This window comes from Crotalus tigris, unplaced genomic scaffold (assembly GCF_016545835.1).
Source record: "Crotalus tigris isolate CLP2741 ecotype Arizona unplaced genomic scaffold, ASM1654583v1 scf7180000017903.3850313, whole genome shotgun sequence".
In the NCBI taxonomy this organism is placed as follows: domain Eukaryota; kingdom Metazoa; phylum Chordata; class Lepidosauria; order Squamata; family Viperidae; genus Crotalus; species Crotalus tigris.
The window spans coordinates 1,317,483-1,344,266 of NW_024096713.1; the positions used below are offsets into that span (position 1 = coordinate 1,317,483).

The 26,784-nt window shown below is 37.4% G+C and overlaps 1 protein-coding gene across 4 annotated transcripts in view; it reads left to right on the top strand.

Moving 5' to 3' along the window:
- Positions 1 to 26,784, top strand: part of SPTBN1 (spectrin beta, non-erythrocytic 1) — a 220,935-nt gene that overhangs the window by 73,346 nt on the left and 120,805 nt on the right. Inside the window, exon 1 of one of the 4 annotated variants that reach the window (XM_039344338.1) lies at positions 7,551 to 8,141. The exons of 2 other annotated variants lie outside the window; for them this stretch is intronic. In XM_039344338.1, coding sequence (XP_039200272.1) covers positions 8,033 to 8,141 — 109 coding nt within the window. In that variant the 5' untranslated portion in view covers positions 7,551 to 8,032. Of the gene's footprint in view, positions 1 to 7,550; positions 8,142 to 26,784 lie in introns of those variants that run through there. One more of the 4 variants, XM_039344339.1, reaches the window with a different exon arrangement.

The window sequence follows — 26,784 nt, forward strand, 5'->3', positions numbered from 1 at the left end:
TAAACTATGTTTTGATATTAATGTGTTCTTCACTAGATAATGGAAAATGTGAAAAATGTTTAGTGTAGCAAATACTTAACTGGGTACTTTTATAGTGGATGAGTAAGTAGTTTAAGTAGGCTTTTTGTTTATTTACCTTGTTGAAACAGTTAATAGGTTGTTTGCACATTTATATATTGTTAGAACCTGCTGGAGCAGATCTGATCTAGCATTGTGTTCCTAAAGTGGCCAATTGGATGCCAATGAAAAGCAACAAGGATGAGAGGATCTATCTATAGGACAAAAATTCAAGAATCGCTTTCTTAGGGAAAATGCAAGTTCACAAATGGATCTTACGACAGAGAAATGTAAAAGATAGAGGTGTAACTCTTTTTGTACCTGTTTCTTCATTACTTCAGGATACCTTCATGGCTATTCAGTTTGACAGAGTTTAATTTGGATTTACTCAACTTTCAGAAATAAAGTCAGTCACCAAATGTGGATGTGTGAAAGAATCACATCGGGATTGTATATTGACTATAGTAGCTAGCTCAGTGGTTCTCAACCTGTGGGTTGGGACCCCATTTGGGGTCGAACGACCATTTCATGGGGGTCGCCAAACAATGCAGTCCGCCACTTTTTTCCCCTTTTCCTTAGTTGTGCTACTCCCTTTTATTCTATTCGCTTTTGAAAGCCAATAGAATAGACTGTCTTGAATAGAGTCTAATTCTATTGACTTTCAAAAGCCAATAGGAATTGTCCAGGCTGTCTCTGCCCTGTTGATCCCACCAAAAGTCCTATTCTGCAAACGGTGCTGCACCAGTTGAGTAGTCCTTGACTTACGACCAGTTAAGTAGTCCTTGACTTACGACCGGTTGGGGGTCACAGCATTAAAAAGGTTGAGAACCACTGAGCTAGCTATTGCTAAATATTCTGGAGAAAAATGCCCTTTCACTTTATCATTTTGAAAAGTTGATTTTCCTTGCCTTTGCTGGGTTTTATTTAAAGGCCAAATTACACTTTTTATGTTACTGCCAGTGGGCAGACTTTTCAGAAACTTTTACATAAGTGAAATATGCAACAGGGATTGTCCTACATCTTTTTTCTGTGTGTTTTACCTTTTGTTTTTTTGAGCAAAGAGTTCTTTGAATTCCACTTTCTCTCAACCTCTTGCTTGTTGCTTGGATACTGTATCAAAAGAGTGTAATTGGTAGCTGAGCCTGTTCCAAAATCAAATTAGAAAAGTGCTTCCTTTTTCTTACTTCCAAACAGGCTTTTGCAAGAGATTAACTGATGTTGCGGTAATGGTGAGGAAACTAAAGCTGTAAAGCAAGGGTTTAATCCTACCATTGAGTCTACTAGGTGTCCTCTTTGCCAATCCACTCACAATCCTTATTTGTTTTTCCTCCAACAATTCTAATATGGTTGGAAAAAGAATATTACTTCTAAACAGGAATGTATTCTCCCTTTAGAAGGCTGCCTATTTGAACTTCATTTATTGGATGCATAAAACAAGGTGTTCAAATTGTGTATCATTCATATTTATACATTGCTTAAAGTAGCTTCATTTTTTACACCTGCTATAAAAATAATATTGCTATAAAAATAATAATTTGAAGTCCCAGTACTGGGCAATATTCTGTTTTTTTTAAAAGCTCAATTCATATTCTCTTGTGCGAAACATACAAAGAAATTGCAGGGAGGAAGCTATGCTGAAATATTTCTGTTTCTAGCCAACAGTTTACCTGGGATTTTTTCAGCTCTTCAATTTGTACAATGTGTGTGCCACATTTCATCAAATATCTCAGCATTATACTTACATTACAGGCAATACCCCAAATGCAAATATATGAAATTGTATGGAATATTTAACATGTTTTATTTGTTTCGGAAGAGAATGTATTACATTTGGGATTATAAATGTTCAAACACCTCTGGTTATTCTTCCTTTTAATTGGTCTCTTTTCTCCAACTTTTCACCAGCATTAAGTGCCATGTTGTTGCAGATTCATGGTATAATTTCCAATCTTAGCAGTTTTGAACTCCAACAGAAGGTTATATTGGTTTTCTTGGGAATCTTACCAGACTGCTCTGTTGATAAATTCTTTCATAACGTTCTCAGAAAGTATCTGCTATTATAATATCTCAGTGATAAATTGTTGTTGAAAATATATTAAATACAGGCAGTCTACAACTTACAACAGTTTATTTAGTGACCATTCAAAGTTACAATGGCACTGAAAAAAAAGTGACTTATGACCATTTTTCACACATACCACCATTGCACCATTTCCACAGTCACGTGATCAAAATTCGGACACTTTGCAATTTATGACGGTTGCAGTGTCCCGGGGTCATGTGATCCCCTTTCGTGCCCATCTGACAAGCAAAGTCAAGGGGAAAATTTATTTAACAACTATGTTACTAACTTAACGATTGCAGTTATTCAGTTAACAACTGCGTCAAGAAAGGTCATAAAATCGGCCAAAACTCACTTAACAATTTTCTTACTTAACAACAAAAATTGGGGGCTCAATTGTGATCGTAAGTCAAGGATTACCTGTAATTTATTTTGGAAACTGGAATTATTACTGGAGAGCAATCTGAATCCACAATATGGTTGCACTGTTATACCACCAGAAATGTAGATATCTGGCTAGGTTTGCACATTCTCAGCTGCTTATATGAATTCTCTCCTCTGTTTTTCTATTTTCGTGATCTCCATGTGAAATCAGTAGACTCCTCTTGAACATTTATATATTCTTTAAAATTTGGAAAAATAGATTCTCCCAATTTTAGTAAGATAGATTATAATACAAGTGCATTCACCTACACTATGAATTAATAATGGTTTTTCTTTAGAGAATAGTTGTCATGGCATTATGGGCTGGGCTGGGAATTGAACTAGGTGATATCTAAACTCCCTTTCAACTCTTCCATTCTATCAGTCTGTATGTGACACCGATGGGTAGCCTAGTAGAGTTCCAATTTCAAATCCCCATTCATCCAGCACTGAGCTTAGTAGATGACTTAGTAGATCTCTCCCAGTCTCTCAGTTTAGTTACCTAACAGCCTTCTTGTGAAGATACAATAAATTGGGAGTAGGGGGAACCATGTATGCCATTTCTAGAATCCTCAAGGCCTAGTATTATGCTAAGAGATTTTTTTTAAGTTGAGGAAATATAAGTTATCAGTTAATCTAATTTCAGCTGCATGCACATTTTTCAGATAAGTCCAAGAAAAAACCCCTAGGCATTGCAGAAAAATAATGCACCTGTTTGTGTGTGCATTGCAGAAATTTTGAACTGAATGAATTTTGCTGGAACATGTTTCCTCTTCAACCCTTTGGATACTTCCTCTGAATATAAGTTGGCAAAAGTTTCGTTGTGGTTTAAGTACATATCATGGTTTCATGCCCTCTTTCTGTATAGTTCTGTCTGGCTGCCATGCAGTAGCTCATTTCTGTGGCATACAGGATATAGCCTTCCTATGCTACCTCTTATATCACATCAGAGGTGACAGCATCTAACCATTCCTGACTGATCTTGAAAATGCCAAATACAGTATATATTTATTATTTCATTAGGCATCTCCAGATTGGAAATAAATTTTGGAAGAAGATAATGGCAATCCACTACTGCATTTTTACCAAGATAGCAGTGTGGTTGTGTCTATCAAACACTGAAGGAGTCTTTTCTTGCTTTCACATCAAACTGTCAACTAAAGCTGAGCAAACCATCTGCCCATCTCTGGCAGTTTTGTTAACAGAACCTTTCAAGCATTGGAGGCCTTTTCCTGCCTTGTTATAACAATATGTGTAGAGAAGCTGGAACTTAACCACTTTCCAACCTGTTCTCCTTAAACTGTTACCCAACTTCTTTATAAGCAAATCTTTCAGATTTTTATTTTATGCATCTGGCCAAGGGCATGACTGCTCATTGAAGAATAGCAATTTGAGTCCTGATAGAAGTCTAAGCCTAATTCATCTCTCTGCATATCCACTGGCACTTAGTGTTTTGCGGTTCGAAGGTGCATAGCAACACCTGTTTGCAAAGGGTGGGGCGGTGGCATTTCAGTGAATATATCTGCAGGTGTTATGTGCTGCTGGGTTCTGTAGAAATGTTGACTGAGAATAGTATAAAGAAAAGTAATAGCTATTACAATTGAGTAGTCTGGTAATACAGATATACAGAGATAATAAAAAGAACCAATCATTTTCACTGTAGTTTCTAGTCTGGCAAAGTTATCATTGCATGTGCTAGCTAGATTTTCATGACATTTTGCTTAAACCACATGATCCCAGTGAAAAATAAAAATCCATCTAGATAAGAAGGACAAGAGAGAGACTGTACAAGAGAAATATAAGCTCTATTCTCTTATCATGGTAGAATAAATGAGTTGTAAATCCATTTTACAACCCAAGGAAAGTATTTCCTTACCCAATGCAGAAGCCATCTGTGAAATTCACTGCCTCAAGATCTCACAATGGCTTTAAAATTGGATGAGAGGTCTGTTCATGGCTGTTAGCTTTGATAAAATGAAAGGCTCATCTGAGCATTGAAACAGCAACCCACATGATGGACATTTTCCACTTTGGCCATAGGGGAGATTTCAGATATTCTTGCTCTCAGTTTAGATTCATCATTTCTTATATCAGACAAATGATTTCACGCCCTGATTTATGAAACTGGCTTGTACCATGAAAATCATATTAACATTAACTACATTTAGGATTTAGAAAAAGGTCCAAGCTATGCCTATTGTAATCATCCTTGCAACTTCATTGGAGAATCAAAAAGGCAATGGGTAAGCGCTACTTGGATGTTTGCTGTGGCTTATTATCTTGATACTAAACTATAGCTTGAAGCAGTAGTTTTCAGCCTTTTATGCAAGTCCCTCAAATGACTTTATCAAAGACTTGGATTACCCCTCCCCCCAGATCAAATGGTCATCTATATACTATTAAAACTCTCATGTCTGCAACTTTTAACTGAATGAAACTGTGCAGCATAGGGCAACACTTTTTCAACCAAATGTCTATGGAGCTTCTCAATCATCCAGGGACATGCTTGTCCCAAAGGTGCTTTTCCAAAAGCCCAGTTGCTAAATTGGGCTAACTTACAGAATGCATTTAAAATCCAAAATCAATGACTTCAGTGGAACTGAAATTTGGCACATTTTATAAACATTTATAAAACATTTTCTGATATAAAAATTACAATAAAGCATTTTATGACATAATACATGTACTCAATTACAATTGGTTAGGTTGGCACATTTTGAGTTATAACATGTTGTATAAATCATAACATGCTAATCCAGAAATATAACAGTTCATGGCTTGACACAATATATGAATGCATCTATTTTCTCAGAAAAAAAATGCTTATGATGGGCTTTTCTCCATTTTTAAGCCAATTAAGTATTCCTGATTCCAAGTGTCTAATATTGCATGCCAATCTGTCCAAGCAGTTTCACATTACTTAATATATTATTAATATATTATTTTAAAATGATAGCATTGCAGGTAACATTTTACATGCATAGGAAAGAGCCTGATGAGTCAAGGCAATAGTATTGATTAAAACGAAAAGAATTTGGATTTGCAAAAATATACATTGGTGCAAATGGTACATGCAAATTTTATGATAAGAGGCAAATTCAAGCCTGGATATTGGTGCAACAGGAAGTAATCTAAGATAAAAAAATCATTGTCTTTCATTCTAGAGTCCAACATTGGGAATAAATGATCCCAGTTTAGATATATTACAATACTTCATTATTAAGTGAAATCTTATTTACAACTGTGATAATGTTATATTGCAGTGATGGCGAACCTTTTAGAAACCGAGTGCCCAAACTGCAACCCAAAACCCATCGTCAGGTGTCGGGTGGGTATGGCCAATTGGGTGGGTGTGGCCCATTGGATGGGCATGGCTACAGTGGTAACAGCAAACTGGGTGGGACTAAAAAGTTCAATCAGTCAATTCCAACTTTGCAAGATCTTTTTTTTTCCCGCGAGAAGTTGAAATTATCTGATTGATTGAACCTTTTTTTTTTTGCACACAGCGGCAGAGGCCTAAAGCAAAAAGGTTTTATAAAACCCAGCTGAAGGCCTAGGACTGGGGCGATGGCACACGTGCCCACAGAGAGGGCTCTGAGTGCCGCTTCTGGCACCCGTGTAACTAGAATTCTATTACTATGAACATTTTGGTTCTACTTCGTCCATACTTGGCTCTGGCTCTCTCCAATGTTGGAACACAAGGCATTTTGTCATGTTGGTATAGTCTTCAGGGAAGAAAAGTTTCCCCCACTTCTTTTACAATATCCAGATATATTATTATTCCACCATCTCCCCCCCATCCCTATCTCTGCTAGTGAGGAAATTATAAACTGCTGCTATATTCTGCTGCTCAGTCCAAAAATGCATTTATCCCAGTCGCAGTACTTTATTAACCACATACACAAGCAATACGGTTACAAGATGACTGGAAATCTTTACAGTCTATTACTGTACTAACCTTTAAATGCTGAAAATGCAGGATCAAAATTTGTAAACAACATTGCAACGCTATACCAAATTAATAAAATCAATTCTGCTAATTATAATGGATATTTAAAAAGACATAAGAACTCTGACAAGAAATTCCTGCCCCATATTAAGATTTTTTTTAGATCTTTCTCTCTTTCTTTTTCTTTTTTCCTTCTCTTTCTTTTTCTCCCTTCCTCCCTTCCCTAACCCTCTGAGTATGTCAGAGTTCAGATTAGCCTGGAATCTTGGAAGTTAACTCTTCCGGATAAATACACTAGCATATACACTATTATATTCCAAATGCATTTTGGGAAAGCTTTGCTTTTCTAATGAAAATGCAAGCATGCATGCATGCAACTGCACAGAAAGATACTTCTCCTGTTTCCAAGTGTCAAAATATTTAGCATCCTCAATTAAAACAAAGCTACACTTCAAAGTGAAGAAGACTCTTTTTCTTCTTTCCCCCAAGTGCCATTTCAATCTTGCAGCGTCTACATTTCTAGCAGTTCTTTCTCTTTTCTAGCAGTTCTTTCTCTTCTCGTGCATGATGCTAAATACTGAACAGCATTCCAAAGAGTTAGCTATTTGTTTGTTTTCTATTTCCCTCTCCTTCTAGTGCAGGGGAGAAACAGCGTCCTCTTTTCGAAACGATAGTAATCTGAGACTTTTCCGTTACAATAAACTCTTAACAAAAGATGTAATTTCACCAGCGTTGTTTGGGGAGGTACCATTGCCTCTTTACTGTGTGCACTTTCATAGGTGATTCATTTTTCTTCCCCAAGTTTTCAGATTGGCCAGGAAGGGCGTGCTCATTCCAAGTTGCTAGCCTTCGGGTTGGACGTGGGAACGTGTCCCTTTGCAGTGAGGTTTTGGTTTCCAGGAACTCTGTGCCTCCTTATTAATCCCGCCCAGTTCTCCACCCACCGCCTTCAGCCTTTGGTACAGTCTTGGTTTCCTTTCCTCTACATTCTACAATGCTTTATGCTAATACGTGACATCATCACTAAATACACAGTGAGTGGCTACTAGAAATTACAAACGAGCAGGAAGGTCTGAGGTGTGTGTGAGCTACTGGAAGCGTTAGGCAGGGAGGCAGGCAGGAGGAAGGGCCGCCGATGGCTCCATGCTACCTTTGCGTTGGCTTTGATTCTGATTTGGAAACTAAGAAGGAGAGACCTGGAATTTTTTGTTTGACTTTTTTCTTTAATTGGTTAATTTCATTAAGGTTGGCAACCGAAATCAGTTTGAAGCCTTAAGATTGCGGGTGGCAAGACTGCAGTCCGAATACCGTGCTCATTTCAAAGTGCATGCCTTGATAAACCATCTGCTCGTGGATTACTTTTAATTTGAATGTGATATTCAAACTGAACTGATAAAACATTTTTTAAAAAAAAAAAATCTGGGATCTGCTTAGATTTTGTGTTAAAGCACCCTGTGAAAGTTGCTGCCCGATTTTTAACAAACACCAAAGGTTATTTATTTGTATGCTGGAATTTTAACATCCTACCACGTCCCTTCTAAATGGAATTACAGAACCCAGCTAGTATGCCCGGATCCATGTCCCCTGGTTACACTGCTTCAGTGCCATATAATTATAACCAATTAGAAGGAAGATTCAAGCAGTTGCAAGGTAAGCGCCATCTCTTTCTCTCTCTCTCCCTCTCGCGCTCGCTCGCTCGCTCTCGCAAGGGGCGTTGCTATGAAATATAGCTCAATAACACGATGAGGTGATTTTTGATGCTCCTTAGTATGAAGGCTGATAAGACGGAAGAACCATCGGTTGCAAAATAATAGATGTCGGCTTGTATTTCTTTAAATAGAAGTTGATTTCCTTGTTTTCCTGTCTTCGGGTATTGTAAGCTTTCTTGGTTCAACCTTCGAAATGTGATAAGGGCTAACTCGGACCCTGCCATCTAGAACAATAGGACGAGGGAAACGGGGAAGAGGGAGTGGTCTTTTTGTCTGAATCCCTTCTGGCGATTTATAGCTTTCAGGTACTCATCAGAAGATTCCTCTCTGATTCTGCTTAGATAATATGTACATCTGTCTTTATCTATCCAACGTTTCCCATCCAAGCCCTCAAAATACCACTGAGATCCATTTATGCAGTGTTCCAAGACATCTTCCGCCTACTTGGGTAATCCCATTCTTAGCATTCCATTGATTATGGCAGACTTCCTCAATCTAGTGCCCTCCAGCTCTGGGGCAACTCCTAAGACTGACCATCCTGATATGGAGTATTGTGAGTTGCAATCAACAATACATCTATTTGGATTAAAGTTTTTATCTTAGAGCCAGAGCAGGAAAGGATTTTTCTCAGTGCTCATTAATTATTTTCCCATACAAACTGAAATAGTGACAGGAATACATTTTGCTGTTCTGGAATGGAATTCTACATGATTGATTAGTGTGTTTTTGAGCATTTTAGGATTGAATCCTTAGTATATTGGAAGCAATGGAGTCTGCTTTCTGTGTTTATATGGTAGTGGTGGGGGGAGTTCTAGGTGCAAATGAAACCAGACTTCTATGGAATCTCAACTTAATGTAAGATCTGACTTAGTTCCAAATAACAGTAGCTCCTTCACAGATACACTTATTGTTTCTGGAATCACAAATCTATCCAAGGAAGTCAAAAGTTCAAACCACACAGAATATATTTCTTATTTTTAATCTCTACCATCCCACAGACAGGGAACTGTGGTTTCCTTCAGAAACGGAAAGGAACTAAAAAAAAAAAACAACTCTGGGTTTGTTATAGAATTACACTGTTATGTTTCTACATTGGTGTTTGGTTAGGTTTTCTCTCCTTATTTGCTGTGTTGAGTTTTGTAAAAAATGATTGCCATACCAGATGCAAATTGATAAAATTGTTCCAAAGCTACATGCTATAAAAGAAATGAAGACTGAGATAAATGTAAAGATGTTGGTTTCAAATTTATGCTGTAAGAATTTGAGAAATACAAGTATATCTGCAACACATTGTTGCCTTGTGCTGATCAGAGTTGGAGCCGGGCCTCCAAGATACAACAGTTCATTCCCTCGCTGCCCCTTGTTTTTTATTTTCTCTCTGCTAATCAGTCAATGCTGTATTCTATGGAACATAAGCTATTTAAATTTGTGTCTTAGTTTATCCCATACTCAATAAGATTATTTTGAAAATATGCAACAATGGTGCCATTTGGCTACCAAAGTATCCCTATCTAGAAAATGAGGTGGATTGTTACTATATAGCAATTGGGGGGGGGGGCAGCTGGTACTGTACATAGCTTTAGGTGTGTATAGCATTTCCCATGTCATCTCCAACGCCCCTGAAATTTGTTGCAAAATATTAAATGGAGCTATGATTTTCCATAATTTTTGGAAATGAAGCTGATGCAGTAAGTATATTAATCTCTACAGACCAGGGGTGTCAAACTGCCTACCCCCATTGCTGGCAATGGCTAAAAAGTCACAATACATCATGATACATCACATGATGTTGTGAGTTTGACACCCCTGCTATAGACCTTTAAAATGTAATCTCCTTTCCCAACAAAATCAAGTGGAGAAAAGGTAAACCCCTTCTTTCCAGTCACTTCAAAATGTTGCTGTCTAACCAGCAACACAAGCACCCTTTGGGTATTTTTTTTTTTTTTAAAAAAAGCTGCCTGACCCAATATAAAACAAGAGTGATTTTCCATATTTTAATGACATATAGTTTCTTCCAAGGGACTGGCTTCTCGATAATATATTTAGTAATTCAAGACCTATGGGCTGCATTTCTGCAACATGCTAAGGATGGTCAGTTGTAAATCTAGGCTATTTTTTGTGACTTAATGTTTTATATAAACCCATCCACAGTACTAGATTCATTTACAGAATCAATGATTTAGTGTATTTGAATGAAACCAGAAAATCTTAATTAAGAAATGACATTTCGTATGTTGTGCAAACCCTCCAATCGTTGGTGTGTAAGGTGAAGAAATAGAGTTACATATTCAATGAAGTGAAGCAGATTTTCTGTTTCTGATATTTAGGATTCATGTTTCTACTTGAAAAATTGAAACGCCAAGAAATGAGAGTTTGAAATAACTGCTTATTAAGATTTGTGGCAATCCCAAGGTCATCCCCTCCCCCTTTACTCCCCCTTTCCCATGCTTTGCAGGAAAAGGCTTCCATTCCAGAACACAAATTTTGAAAGTTCATCCAATTAGAAAACTGGGCTGCCCAGTGTCATATTGAGGCTGTTGAAGGGGGAGGGGAAGAGGGAGACAGTAGAAAATGAACACATCCACAACCTTTTAAGCACATGGAACTTGTTCTAATTTCTCACTGACTTATACTACAGCTTTGAACCTGAGACTGAAAGGAATATTGAAATTTTGACATAGGCAGCCTTCTCCAACTACTGCTGTCAAGAATTTTGGATTTCAGTTGCTTAATATTTGAATTTGATTAACTTCACTGCCTAGAAGTGGTAGAGGTTTGACTTATCAGGACAACAGACACAGTGTGAAAAATCTGGTTTTAAAAGTGGTCAGGAAATCACTTCCTACATGGTCCTAAAATCAGATTTATCTATTTTCAATTATTTTGTTGTTCAAGAATGTGTGATTTGTGTTTTAATAGGGAGTTGATTACACATGTGTTTAAATTATACTCCTGAAGCATCAGTTTGTCTAGCAAAATTAAAGTGCAAATTCTCTGTCATTCTTGCTTTGTGAAAAGTACTGAAGATTATTACATCTGCAAATCCAATAAGATTTGATAGGGAAAAGAAGGGTTAATCATTGTTTCTTCATATTTCGGTGGAGGATTTTGGAATGTGGAGGGGAAACAGCGCTGAAAGATTATGTTTGGGGTAGGATTTAAATACAGGAAATCTTTGAAGAATGAACATCATACCAAAGGTTAGAATAAATTATAGTATATTTTTGCAAAGTCACTGCTGACAACTACCAAGCTTTCCAAAGCCTGCAATACATTGTTTGGAGCTTGTTTAATTGTATAAATTGCTCTGAAAGGAGAACACTTCCTCTAGTCATTTATTTTGTATAAAAACAAAACTAATATCCATCAACTGAAAAATGGAAAAGCAGTTGTACAGCTGAAGTCTATGGTTTTTCATCTATGAATAAATTGCTACTGGATTAAGATCCTAGTTTCTGATTCCAAATTTAATTTACAGTACTAGATCATGCTTTTAGATTTCAATTTGTGTTCTGCTAATCGTATATAATATTGAACAAGTTTATTTCATTTATAGCCCTCACATTTATTTTTCTTCACATTGTTCCAGTTCCCTGTTACTGTAATAACTATCCCGTGAGTTAGGACAATAATAAAATTATTTTCCCAGCAGCGCCACTGAACTTCATGGCTGAATAGGGCTATTCTTAGAGTAGAACCAATCAATCCAGGGCTATATTTTAGCTTCCCAACAGATTATTTAATTATATTTCTGCTGTTGACTCTCTGTGATATATGATTTTATAAATAAAGTGAGAAACAATTATGTCTTTTTTTTCTTGGATGTACAAGAATTTGGAAAAGAGTATTGCTTGGCCTCCATTAATTTGGATAAGTTGGAGAGAATTATGAGATGTCTCCCTTTCACAATTTAAAGAATTCTTAGGAAAAGAATCCTCTTCAGCTTAAATCAGTGGCCCCCAACATTTTGGGCACCAGGGACTGGTTCCATGGAGTGAGGTTTTCCTGCGGACCAGAGGGTGCATGGTGTCGTGTGCTGCCTTCATCCCGCTTGTTTGCCCGGACTGGGGGTTGGGAACCCCGGGCTTAAATTTTTATTCTGAACTTTTAAATGTCAGGAAGTGCTTGCTTTAAAAACAAACAAACAAAAAAACAGCCTCACCAGGTTGAAAACTGCCTGTATGATAATGCTCTGGAGCAGCATGAAGGCTAAACTGCTATTAATTTTTTTCCTTATTCCTAGTTAATAGACTAATATATAGATGATGGTGGGAAAATGATTTCTATATCTTACAAAACATTTGTACTAATCTTTGTAAGAAAGCCTATGTTGGAAGTGGCAGTGGGGGACTTCAACTTTATTTTCAAATTCATATATTCCTATGAATATGCTATGTTGAGGGAATAACTGCCCCAACATACTATCCACTAACTGTATCTATCTATCCACTCAACATCAACTTAATTTTGTGCATAATTTCAAAAAGCTGTTTTGAAAACTCATCCCTACTTGCACCCCAAATCTCCCAGGATCTGCAGTCTGTTGTTTTCTTAAGAGTCCATTCACTTAAGCCCATTCTGCTAATTTTAAGGTTTGATGGCCCCGGGAAAAAAAAAGTCAACCTTTATTAAGTAATTATAAGACATGTCTTAGCTGCTGGTTGTTTCCTTAGCAACTCCAGTTCTGAGCAGAAAGCTCCAATTAACTCCCTACCAAATACTCACTAGCCTTTATTGTGAAGTGAAGATAAAATAACAAAATGTTTGAATTACAAAAACTTGAATATATCTCTAACTTTGACTCATACAATCTTATTTATATTGATTGTGCAGCCCTAACAAAACTTTTTAAAATGGATTAAATAAAAGAACTTATCAAAACATGAAATAATCGACTCCCCAAACTAAAACCTTAACATTAAAAGCACCCTATAAATATTGATATTTGCATCATATTTCATAATATTTTGTGGAAAGCATTGAATTTTAGACTGTTTGGAGAACATATGTATAATATAGCTTAAAGAATACTATTTGTTTCCCAATAGCAATGTTTTGCAAATATCATATGCAATCAAGAGAAATTTCCCTAACAATGTGGAGAGCAGTATGTCTCATGATATTCTTCAGTTCAGATACAAGCATACTGTGGACTCATGAAGCACATGATTTGTTAAAATTGCTTTGAAATGCAGTTTTCTTTAAAAATCTTCCATATGGTCAAGTTGTTTTCTTCACACCAGTACTTTCTCACTGGTCTTGTATACAGTACTTTCTTTTCCAGATTGCAAAGATTTCAGTTTTCATTTCTGTCTCCTTCCTTCCTATAAAGAATTATTAGTATATATTAGTTAACCAGTCATTCTCTGGGGCTTTCTTGGAGAAGACCATTTGACATTTATTTGAGAATCCATTTCCTGTGATCTTGGTTTGGTTGAAGAGTAGCAATTGGTGGGAGGTTTTTTTGGAAATTTGATATATTCCATGAAAAGTCAACATACATGAGTTACTCTTGGTGATAAGTGTTTTCTCCAGCATGATGACTGAAGAATCCACCAATGGGTTATTTGAGTCCTCCTGCCCAATCAGACTAAGTTGTCAAGTTGTCACGGCTCCTCATTATCTAGCTCCTCCCAGTTTCATCTTAGTCTTTCGCCCATGAGGACGTAATAATTTGACTCTCTTCACGAAAGCAGGTCAGGCTAGATATTTAATTCATTGGTGGATTCTTCCTGGAGTATAGTAGTGTTAGATTGGTTTCTTTCTCTGGGGAGTTTTGGTAATTTTATTTGCCTTCCTTTCTTTCTCTTTCCTTCTATTACCTGGGAGCAGAGCTTATCTCTCTCCTGGCTGGGGTGTGTGTGTCTGCCTTTGTTTTCCTAACTATTCAGTTAGCTGTGTTAATTCCCAGGGTAACATCAAGGTGGGGGGGGGGTTGTTCCCTTCCTCTCACTAGCTAAGGAGATTGTTTTTGATCAGTATTTTGGAACTACAACCAATTCCTTGTGGCAGCTGCCATTTTGAGGCCATGTGGAGCCTTCTTTGATGGGGATCGGTCAGAGTCCTTCTAGCGGTGGCCATTTTGAGTTCCCAAAGTTAAAGTTAATTGTTGCAATCGGACTGTTAGCAAGCTTCCTCCTTGCTCATTGTGCAAAATTGGTTTAAAACAAAGTCATTATTGTTTCCAGAGCCATTTATTCGGCTGCCGCTAAAGGAGGCGAAGCCTCCTTGCTGCGGCAAACGGGGGGCGAAGACTCGTGGGCATTTAGGAAAAAAAGCCTCATTTGTGCTCCTTTTATTATTTACTGACATAGTCCTTTTGGAATTTAACTGAGGTTCGTTCCACCCTACAGCGGTTTCTGCTTCCACAGCAAAGACAACATACAAATACCTCCAACCAGCTGGTGCATGTTCCTCGTCAGGTTCATCTGTCTCAACTGATGGGCTTCCTTGGCCATATGCAAGGGGACCCTATTCAAAGAGCCCACTCGTATCAGTATGACCACGGACACGAGTCTTTTCGGTTGGGGCGCTCATCATCAAACACGGATGGCTCAGGGTCAGTGGTCACAGACAGACCGGAGGCACAGCATAAATTGGTTGGAGCTCAGAGTGATCCACCTAGCTCTCAGACATTTCCACTCAGTAGTCAGGGGGCAACATGTGCTGGTCCTGACAGACAACGTGGCGACAAAGGCCCATGTCAATCGACAGGAGAGTACCTGGTCAAAATCCCCATGGCAGAAGCTCAGGCATTGAGCTTCTGGGCAGAGAAACATCTACTCTCCATCAGGGCAGAGCACATTTCGGGGGAGGCGAATCGGCAGGCAGATTTTCTCAGCAGGTCAACGGTGGACCATTCGGAGTGGAAGTTACATCCGGATGTCTTCAGGGAGATCACGGACAGATTTGGTTGTCCGATAGTGGACCTGTTCGCCTCACCAGAGAACACTCAACTACCAAGGTTTTTCTCCCAGTTCCCCTCTCGGGGGGCGGAGGGGGCGGATGCCCTACGCAGCCAATGGCCGCGAGGCCTCTTGTATGCCTTTCCCCCACTGCCTCTTTTACCAGCAGCTATCAGGAAGATCCTGGCGGAGCAGGCGGAGGTAATATTTATTGCTCCTCATTGGCCCAGAAGGCCATGGTTTGCAGACCTGGTGAGCCTTTCTGTCTCTGCTCCATGGAGGATTCCAGACCATCTCATTCGGGTGACACAGGGAGATCTTCAACATCCAGATCCCCAATGGCTTTAGTTGACCGTCTGGCACTTGAACGCCGCACCTTGACTCGAGAGTCCTATTCATCAGGGGTGATCGATATGATTCAGGCTGCCAGGAGACCGTCGACTAACCGTATTTACAACCATATGTGGAAGAACTTCTGTCGTTGGTGTAACAGGAATCACATGAGTCTGTCACAAGTAACCATTCCCAAGGTGTTAGAATACTTGCTGGAAGGCGTCAACAGGGGGCTGTAGCCCAACACTATCTGTAGACAGCTAGCAGCCCTTTCCACAGTGTTTTCTTGGGACTCTTCAGAGTCCTTGTCTAGACACCCTACAATCAGATCTTTCCTAAAGGGAGTTACCAATAGCAAACCTCCTGTGATTCATAGGTATCCCTCTTGGGATCTACCCAAAGTCTTACAAGCTCTAACCTCTTCCCCCTTTGAACCACTTAGAACATGTTCCTTGTGGTACCTGTCACTGAAGGTTTCATTTCTGATAGCCATAACTTCTGCCAGACGTATATCGGAATTAGCTACCTTGTCAATCAGGAAGGACCTGTGCTTGTTTCACGAGGGCAGGGTGATTCTTCAATTAGATCCCTCGTTTATTCCAAAAATAAACACGGTGTTCCATAGGGCACAAGAGGTTATTCTCCCGGACTTCTGTCCCTACCTGTCACATGACTTGGAATGGCAATGGCACTCTTTAGACTTGCGGAGAGTTTTGCACTGTTATATCAAACGCACAGCATCTTTCTGTAAATCAGAAGCCCTGTTTATATCCTTCCAGCCTTCCTCAATGGGCCAAAAGGTTTCGGCTTCCACTATAGGTAAGTGGATTAGGGCTTGTATTGCAGCAGCTTACACGTCTCTTGCCCTACCCATTCCCAGTCATGTGATGGCTCATTCCACACGCAGCGCTGCCACAACCGCTGCATGGGCTACTCAAGCGTCTATTGAAGACATTTTTAGGGCAGCGACATGGTCCACGCCTTCCCCATTTATTAGGCATTATCGCTTGGACAAGTTTGCTTCAGCTGAGGCTGCCTTCGGTAGACGTATTTTGCAGCAGGTGGTGACACCATCAGGTTCACAGGCCCCAAATATTTCCCACCCGTAGGGACTTCAGGAGCTTTGGTACGTCCCATTGGTAGATTCTTCAGTCATCATGCTGGAGAAAGAATGCTGGCTTACCTGAACACAAGTTCTCAGCATGATGATGAAGAATCCATACCCTCCTTTCAAGTTGTTAGTTAGTTAGGGGTTGGGGGCCTGTTTCTTTTTTCCTTTTTTATGAATATCTGCTTGAGAGTCATCACGTCCAACTATTGTCATTGGCTATGCCCTCGATGAAACTGGGAGGAGTTAGATAATGAGGAGGCGTGACAACTTGACAACTTAGTCTGATTGGGCAGGAGGACTGAAATAACCCATTGGTGGATTCTTCATCATCATGCTGAGAACTTGCTTTCAGGTAAGCCAACGCTCTTTTTCAGTAATACATTTACATTCAGTAATACATTTAAGGAAAAAAATTACTAATGAAAATAAATTGGTGAACGTCAAATCCTGGTTTTGAATTACAGCTTTAGGGTAGCTTTCTCCATCTTTGGCTTTGGAGAGGTCCATGTTTAGAAGGTTCAGGAGGGCTGCTTGAGAAGATGCTGACAACATTGGTATTAGAATTATGAGATGCTAAGATAATGCTAAGAAGTATTTTGAAGAAAATACCATCTTCACTAAATATCATATTTATGAAACATTATATATTACTGAGTAAACACACAATATAATTTTTTCATCATCTTGGATTTTATCACTCAAATTTTCATTTGTTATTTTTTCCCTAGAATTCCATTTATCTCTCACCTGCTATATATCTGAAGGAAGCCTTCTCCTATACATTTGATATGATTGCCATCTCAGGTTTTACTGGATCACCTATCTCCCAGAGTTGGAGGGTCAAGCAGTGTGTATTCTGAATGTTAATTACATATTAGTTATTCATGGTTGGCAGTATAGAATATTTAAAAGCTGGTTTTGTGTTGTTAAGTTTTATCAATAAGATAATTAGTCAACCACATTTTTCTTTACTTTATGTTTCTCTATAAAGTGCCACATATATGGAAAGCTCTAGGTAGATAATAGGTTGTTACAAGAAATAACTTTATGAACATTAGCCCATTTTCAGTTCAGATTAAATATGTTGCCAATTGACCATTAAACATGATGAAACTTAACTCTTGGTAAGAATGCGTAGCATAATGCCAGGAAGACTTTATTACGTTTGAAGATATAAATCTCTCAAAGCTCTTTTGTGACCATAAGTCATGGAGGAAGAATCTTGTAATGTATATCAGCAGAACAGAAATATTGAAATATATACATATATAATCTTCAATTTTTTTCAGACTCATTGCATAGAATATGACTGTCTTAACTAAAAACAGACTAGTCTTGACACATTTCAGTATAGAATACTTTACCTTGAGCATGTCTCTCATACAAGGTAGAAAGGTTGAAAAATACTGGAAATATTATATAAAATAGTGCTTTAAAATATTGACACAGCAACTCATTTAAAGAAGACACATTTGAAGGAAATATATTTGCTGCCGGAAGCTAATCTGGAGATTTAATTTGGAGAAAATGATGTAGTCCATTTACAGGTCGTCTTGGACTTACGACCACAATTAAGCCCAACGTTTCTGTTAAGTGAGACATTTGTTATGTGAGTTTTGTCCCATTTTACGACTGATTTTTGTTTGTCAAAAGGTTGCAAAAGGTGATCACATGATCCCAGGACACAGCAGCGGTCATAAATATGAACCAGTTGCCAAGCATCTGAATTTTCATCACATAATCATGGGGCTGCTGCAAAGGTTGTAAATGTGAAAAACAGTCATAACTCACTATTTTCTGTGCCATTGTAACTTTGAATGGTCACTAAATGAACTATTGTAAATTGAGGACTACCTGTATTGTTTGAGCATCAGAGTTCATAATTACATCTAATTTTGAAAGCAGAACTCACTGGTTTTCCTTTATTTCAAATAAATGAGAAAAGGTAAATACTGTCTCTAGCGGAGCATCTTTGTATCTCTTATTGGCTTCATAGCAATATCCAGCTGCCATAGGAAGAAGTGTAAGTGCAAAGTGATCCTGAACTACCTTAGGAGCCTAAAATGTTTAGTGGAAATGGTGTCTTGTATCTTACATTCTGACTGGAGTATCTCAGGATTTGCATTCTTCCAGATTACCCCTTGGATACTAAAACATTCATGGGAGTCCCTGTGTGATCCAATCCCTTGGTTCTGCAGCAGTGTTTACCTTGGGAACACGGGAACACCAATCCTGTTAGAATGGCCCTAATCTGGTTGGTTCTTTCAGATGTACTGGGACTTTTAAGGTCTAAAATTTTCAGCAAGAAGAAGTTGCTTGGAAGTTTCAGAAAAACAGTGAAGTTTTGTTTCTGTTTTGTAAAAGAAACAAGGTCCACAAAGCATTGCAATTGTTGAAATTCTCTGAACTATTGGTTGGTGTTTCATCTTAATTTTTACATGTTTTTATTTCATGTTGACTACATTTTGATGCTATTATTATGTATAATGATACTGTGTTGTGAAGTTGCTGAAATGTTTCTTGGCAAAAAAGAAAACAGACTATAATAAGAAATGGGGCCAGCAACAGGACCTATTCCAGTTCAATATTCCAAGCATTCCCTTCCATTTCTCTACGCCATTTTTAATCAGTTTCCTTACACCAGCATTTGTTTGCCAGCCAGTGTCCTCACAGTTCATGGTGTGTTTTGGCCTTTTGCCTGTCCCTTTCTCCAAATTCCAAAAATTGTTGTTCTACTTTGTTACTTCAGAAAGGCCGTGGGTTTCCTTGAACTTGAATAGACTTTCTTTCTAATGTGGAGGATGGGAACATAAGGATCAACACTTGGGAGTATACAATTGTAAATAAATAATTAAGTAATTCTGTTTTCAGTGAAGTAGCAGAACTTATTCAGCTTGATGAATATTTTGACAAAGATTTGTAGTTTCACATGTACAGTAATGGTTTTTGGTGGACTGAGAGGAAGCATACAATAATTATTTTACAAATGCTTGTGGCACATTACAGGTTGTTCATTTAACATATTTCAAGATATGGAGTTCTATGAAAATCTTCTCTAAATTAGTGACAAGGAGATCAGTCTTGTTGCAAATGGAGAAACAGCATATATGTAACTTCTTAGCAGTCCAAATATATGAATTATTTCCACATAGCCAAAACTGGCCGAAAGCTGGCTAATATTCTCTATCAAGTTTTCCAACATTACCTTTACGAATGTATCCCAGCACATACAACACATACAGGATGGTCTACACCTGGTGTAGCATATTATGAAAGTATTCCCAAAAAAGTGCTATCTATAACCTTTACAGCTATGTACATCTTTCGGTCAACCTAATTTTTAATAGCATTCCAAACCTTTCAGTAACTTTGCACAAATAATGTTGAAAGGTTTATCTTATAATCTTGTATGCCTATGTGTGTATCATTTTTTATTATTAACCATTGTTTAATACTTGGATTTATATCCTGAACACCTTTAAAGGATTTCCTAATTGAAAATACTGAAGAGATGTTATGAAAGAGAAAAGTGTAATATGCAAAAAAAAATTATGGCTTTACAGAAACTCTTTCCTTTTTATGTAGTTTGCTTTTTTGACATTGGACAGTTTATTATATTTACTCATGTGTATTCGTTTGCCCAGATATTGTGGCCTGAATCTGCAAATATATTCATGGTATACCTTTGTCCTGCTGTTGCCCTCAGCCAAATCTGAACAAGATTCTGGCATAGGTATTTAATTACTGTACTTCCTTCAAAAGCCTTTTGTTTCCATCTCCATCACCCTTTGGTTCCCATTTAAAATTGAATTGGAAAGGATTAAATGTCTGTTATTCAGTTTCAGCATAGGATGTTAACACAGTTCTAGCAAAATAAAGGAGCACAGTCATCTAATATTGCTCTAAAAAGTTGGCTTAAAAAGAGTAGGAGCTTCTCTGCTTATCTGTAACCCTTCCCTTCTTAAGCATACAAAACAGTTAAGATAATGCTTTTGCTCCTAATGTACTAGACTATAACAGAAAATCCTACTGTGCTGAATAGAGAAAGGGGAAATTAAAGGTATTTACTAAAATAAATTCATTTCAGATAGCTTCTCCTTTATATGAAAACATCAACATAATTATTTCAGAATTTTGAGTTTTATGACACAATAGGAAAGGGTTGGTGGTGTAGCTTAGCAGGAGAGAGCGGGTATTTTGTGCAAAAGATGCGAGGCTCAATACCTAGTATCTCCAGGAAGAGCTGGGAAACACTTTGCTCTTAAATCCTGGACATTCACTGTAGAAATCCCAGAGTTCTGACCAGAATTACCCTAATAAAAGCACCAGCTTCCTCTTATATCCTCTCTGCTACAAGTGTACATCACATATAAGTATACTTGTCCCTTGGTCCTAACTGAAGTCTTTGTAATGGTTGGAATCCTCCTTTTCTTGCGGCTGATTTTTGGTAGTATCCATCACTGCTCCTGCCATACTTCCCAATGATATTTCCATTGATTCAATTATTAACAGCTGGCTGCCATGTTGTCAGCTATGAAGAGGAGAAGGAAAGCTGCTTTTGATAATTCTGCCACCATTCCAGTTATTTCCAAACCTCTCTTGTTCCAACAGGAACAAGAAAGGAAGGAGGGAGGGAAGAAGAAAGTAATGGTAACGGTCACCCAGGGCTTGTGCCAATCAGGACATGTCTTCTCAACGCTGCTTTCAGCTCAAAAGTTACAAAGTCTGCTGTTATTTATGGAGTCCTGCCATAATTTCTCATTTTTAGTGCCATTGGTGAGGAAGAGTGATATGCCCCAGAAACGTCCACTTTCTTTCAACTGCGCAAATAAGAAAGAAAGGAAGGAAATAAGGGGATAAGGGAGAAGCAAAGACAAAAAAAAAAAAAAAAAAAAAAAAAATCAACTTTCTGCTTATCTCTGGAAGTTGATAGAAGGAGCCTCTCCAAAAACTTGCAGAGGGGCTGCATGATTTCAGCTATAAAAATCCAGACAGCCCTTAGTTGCGAGCAAGGAGTTAGTTAATTTGTTTTGCTTTACAAAAAACAATAAAAATAAACAGAAAAAGCCAGAAAAATAAAAAAGAGGATTCCCCCCAACATTACATAGGAAAACACCCCAGTTTTTGAACATGTTGTAATACAGTACACTTTTTTCTTATAACTTGTTCAGAGGCACACTGTGAACACATACTATCAATTCAACTGTAAATGAGCTTTCCAGTATTGCAAAATAATATTTGCTGTGTTTCATGCTCAGTATCTTGTCATATTAGTACGTTTGGGTTTACTGATCTCTCTTCTGCCATCTTGCATGTCTGGACTTTTGCACCCCACACCTGTGATACAAAGGCAAAGGAAATACAGTTATAACACATATTAGAAATTAAAGATGAAATCAAATTGAAATAAAGGATATTAATATAAAAAATCACGTATAACATAAAATGCCACAATGTTGAGAAAATGGTATTAAATTTGATGAAAAAGATGTGGTCATTTTGCTGGTGGTGTATTAGTGTCCTTTTTATTGGAACCACTTGGAGGAGAAAAGGAAAGGAAACCTGGTGAATTAAAATTAGAATTAAAAAGTAGGAAATAATGTAGCCTTTTAATTTTACCTCATGGTCATCGTTACACAGCAGAGCTAAAAAATGGCACATCCTCCACCATAGTCTTCCTTGCCTTATACAGTTGCTCCATTTTAAAAAAAAGGGGTTTCAAGGTACTGTAAACTATGATTTTAAAGACTGAAAGTATATTCACTGGAGCAGAACCGGAATCTTTTAAATAATCCACTGACATTTTAGTTAAGAATTGATTATAAAAGAGTTAAGTTCAAGATTATACAAGATGTACAGGAAAGAGGTGGACTTAAGGTGCCCAATCTGAAATTATATTATGATGCGGTGGCTTTAATATTGATTAGTGACTGGCTTAATTTAACAAATAAAAATATACTTGTTCTTGAGGGATGGGATTTATTATATGGATGGCATGCATATTTAATTTACGACAAAAAAGTGGATCAGGTTTTTAAATCCCATATTTTAAGAAGTGTTTTATTGCGTGTCTGGAAGAAGTATTATTATAGGTTAAATTATAAAATACCAATTTGGGGGATTCCTGGACATGCGATAGAGGGGATATCTAGGGGTGTGAATTTGGATAGGATTTCTTATAAGGAATTACTTAGATTGGTAGGGAATGATTGGCATTTAAAATCCTTAGTTGAGTTAAAGCAAGAAAATATTGTACAGTCTTGGTTTCAGTATAATCAATTGTTGGTTAGGTGGAAGTTAGATCAAAAGGTTGGTATTACTTTAATGGATGAGAATTTGGTAAAACAGATTAAAGATCAAAATCGAGCGCATATAAAGAGAATTTATAGTGTTTTAATAGAAATGGATTTGGAAATGGAATTAGTTAAGGATTGTACGGTAAAGTGGGCTCAAAATATTCAAGAAACGATTCCATTGGATACATGGGAGGTAATTTGGGTCAGAAATGTAAAATTTACCCAGGCACAATATTTAAGAGTATATTTTTATAAAATGTTTTATAGATGGCATCTGGATCCTAAAAAGTTGTCTTGTATGTATCCTAATTTACAGCCCAAATGTTGGAGATGTGGTAGTTTGGATGCCACTTATTTTCATATATGGTGGAGTAGAAATATAAAAGCCTTTTGGATTAAGATTTGTGGAACATTCAACAGATTTTCAAGAGAAAGATAAAGTTTACCCCACAATTATTTTTATTAGGTGTTATTACAGATTGTGATGCTAAAAAAATTAATTTGATGTTGAATTTGATAACAGCTGCAAGGTTACTAGTAGGCAATATTGGAAGAAGGATTGCTTACCTACTATAGAAAAATGGATGCTTAAAGTGTCAAACTTAGAAGAAATGGCTAAGATTTCTGCTTACTTGAAGGATCATTCACAAGAAAGATACACTTCAGTTTGGAGAAGATGGATAAATTATATTCAGAATAAATATGGGACTAAAAAGTTTCATTTAGTTTATGAGTGAATTTTAGAGTATTATTATGATATTATTATTATTTTTAGTATTAGTATTGTTTAACAATTTGGAGATTGTATTGTTTAATAATTAGGATATTAACTTGTTTATGTTTTCATTATTATTATGTTTATTTTCAATTTGTTTATATTTATGTCAAAGGGGAGTTAAAGTGTATTATGGACTTGGTTATTTATATAGTTAGTTAATGTTAGTTAGATTATGATTATCATATTTGTAACCCTGTACTCATCTCTGGGAAGTTGGGGAGGGAGGGGGGGTTGGGGGGTTATATTGTAATTTTTATAAAACTTTTTAATAAAAAAAGAATTGATTATAAAAGAAAGCTGGTTGCAGAGTGCCTGTGTATTGAAACAAAAATCAAGGTATTTTGACAGGTTCAAAGCAAAGAATTTTGCACTAAAGGACGCATCCCATTTTCTTCCTAGGTAAAAAAAATACATATTAATTAGTGGGTTTTTAAAGCTTAACTATTTACCTAAAGCCCTTTCATGTCAATAGGTGTTTGAGATACCAAAGAGTCCTTGGCAAGTGTACAGGCAGGTTTGAATTTGAAAAGGGAAAACAACAATGACAAAAAATTGGCAGCATCATAAAAATTTGTTTGCTTGCTTGCTTGTTAATTAATTAAATAATTGTTTTTAACTTCTACAGTTGCCTACTCAAGCCAAGTCTTTAGTGCCTTCTTGGAGGCAGGCTAGGGTGGAGCTGTGCAGTTCTTGGGATGCGGTTCCAGAAGGCAGGTGCAGGGACTAAGGTTTACACTGTTGTTATTCTACTGAGCATAAACCTCTGTTAATAGACTTCTCTGTAACCAATAAGGGCAAAAATAGCAGAGAACTTTATATCTTATTAAATCAAAATGTGTATGTTTAGGATCAGGGGTGAGCAGCAGGATGTGCCCTTCACAAAACCTCTCTGTTGATGCTTCTTTTCCCCCCCTGTTCAATCATGTACAATTCTTGGATAATTTCCAGCAGTTTTCTTGGCAAGGTTTTTTCAGAGTGGTTTGCCTCCTTCCCAGGACTCAGAGGAAAATGACTGGCCCAATTTATTTATTTATTTATGAGACTTATATACCGCTTTAAGTGCAAGCACCCTCTAAGCGGTGTACACCAGTAAGCAATGTATATATATATATATTTACATTGCCCCCAACAATCTGGGTCCTCATTTTACCTACCCCGGAAGGATGGAAGGCTGAGGAAGCCTTGAGCCGGTGAGATTTGAACCGCTGACCTGCTGAACACAGTCAGCTAAAGTGGCCTGCAGTACTGCACTCTAACTGCTGCGCCACCTCGGCTCTTAATGCCTAAGGTGGAACTAGAACCTAGAGTCACTTCTTGCCTGATGCTTTAACCGCTACATCAAACTTTCTCTCTCTTCTTATCAAACAAATCTTCTCATCGAGCAAACTCCCTACAAGAGCATATAAACAAATCATGCAACTCTTCTTTGGTTTGCTTACTGGTTTGTGTTTAATCCTGATCTTCAAATAAGGAGCTCTGTCAGTTTTTCTTAATGAGCCCAAAACCTTTATTAACTTTTCTCATGCTGATTTGTTTGGAGGATACAAGTCCTGGATAGGCATGATATAAATTAAAACATAGAAGGAGCTTCTATGGTTTGGTTTGTTTCTGGTTTTGGCAAGAGGAGTCGGATGAAACAGATTTAGCAACATGCCTTAGCACAATACTCACATACAGTTGAGCCAGAAGGTTGAAAGCAAATGTGATCTAATGACTTTTGAGATGCAGAAAGATCAGCAGTGTGAAATAGATACGGCCAAAAGAAAAAAGGGATAGAGAAGAGATTCAGTTGAAAATTGTAGCTACAAAATAGAATAGGAACATGTAATTAATATATAATAAATTAATGCTCCTACTTATCCCTCCCTTCGCGTAACATTTTGCTCTTAGTCTTAATTAAGCTCAAGAATCAAGAATTACTATTCTTACAGTAGATCTGGATCTAACTCTGATAATGAATCTGTACTAAAGCAGTTTGTGCCAGGTGAAACAAAGATTCTGTATTGGTTAAGTGTAAAGTGGAGGATGGGGATGAGTCCAAGTAGTGAAGACACAGAAGTGAAGTGAAACCAGGAAGAGAAATACAAAGAAGGTGTGTTTAAGAAGCAATATTGAGCAATGCATCAGGGAAGCCTAAGAATCTATGGTAAAACATCACAAACAATAAACTGGTTTATTAACTCCAAAAGACAACCTGAATCTCAGAAGGAGAAAAATTGTCTTCCTATTCACGGATATCTATTAAATCAAGGTTTAGTAAGCAGAATAAGAAACAGGCATTTATGTAGCTGAGTCTTTTCTCTCCCATTTTGATTTTTTTTTTCATATTGTGCTAGTTCAGGTGTAACTCTAAACTACAATTAGATGAGTCTGTCTCATATATGTACTCACTTTCTCCAATATATGAATGCATAGCAATTTAAAGATTTTCATTTTTGATTAACAGTACCATATTGTAGAGTTTGAACTCAGGCAAGCTTTGGTTAATTTTATCTGTTGTTAGTAGAAGAAATTCAGCCTTAGTTATTGACATTGACTTATTTTAATTGTACATAATTAAGATGACCAGTTTAAGATTCATGCCATAGTAAATTGTGGTTAATCAAATACAAAAGCATTTATTACTTTTTCTAGCTCTAAGTGTAGAGAAAACATACTCTTTCATTGCATAGCTATCAAGGTGTCAGAAAAAAGCATTATTCATCAACACAAGATGTAGGCCTTGACTTGGATGTTGGAAGGCTCACTCACAGATATTGCTTACTTGAGCAGCAGGTACTTTGTGCCCATTGTGTGTCTTTGTTGTCTGTGTCCATATTTAAACAACTCAGAATTTTATATTGGCTATTCTGCTTATATATATAAGAGAAAGGGAGGAGGCAAAAACTGTGAGTGTGTGTGCTGCTGTGTGCAAAGTCTGATCTGTAGTGCAATACAACCATTATCTCTGACTTCTGGATATATGAATGGGACTTACTGTAATGTAAACTATATTCTGGAGGGTGTAAGATGCCTTACTTATGTTGAATAGCATGCAGCCTTCAATGTAACCCAGATGTGTCAATGGGACCAACACTTTGTGTGAGCATCTTATACAGAGCCAGTGATTTCTCCAGCACTGGAGATGGATAATCCACGCAGTGGGTTGAGACTGTATTCCT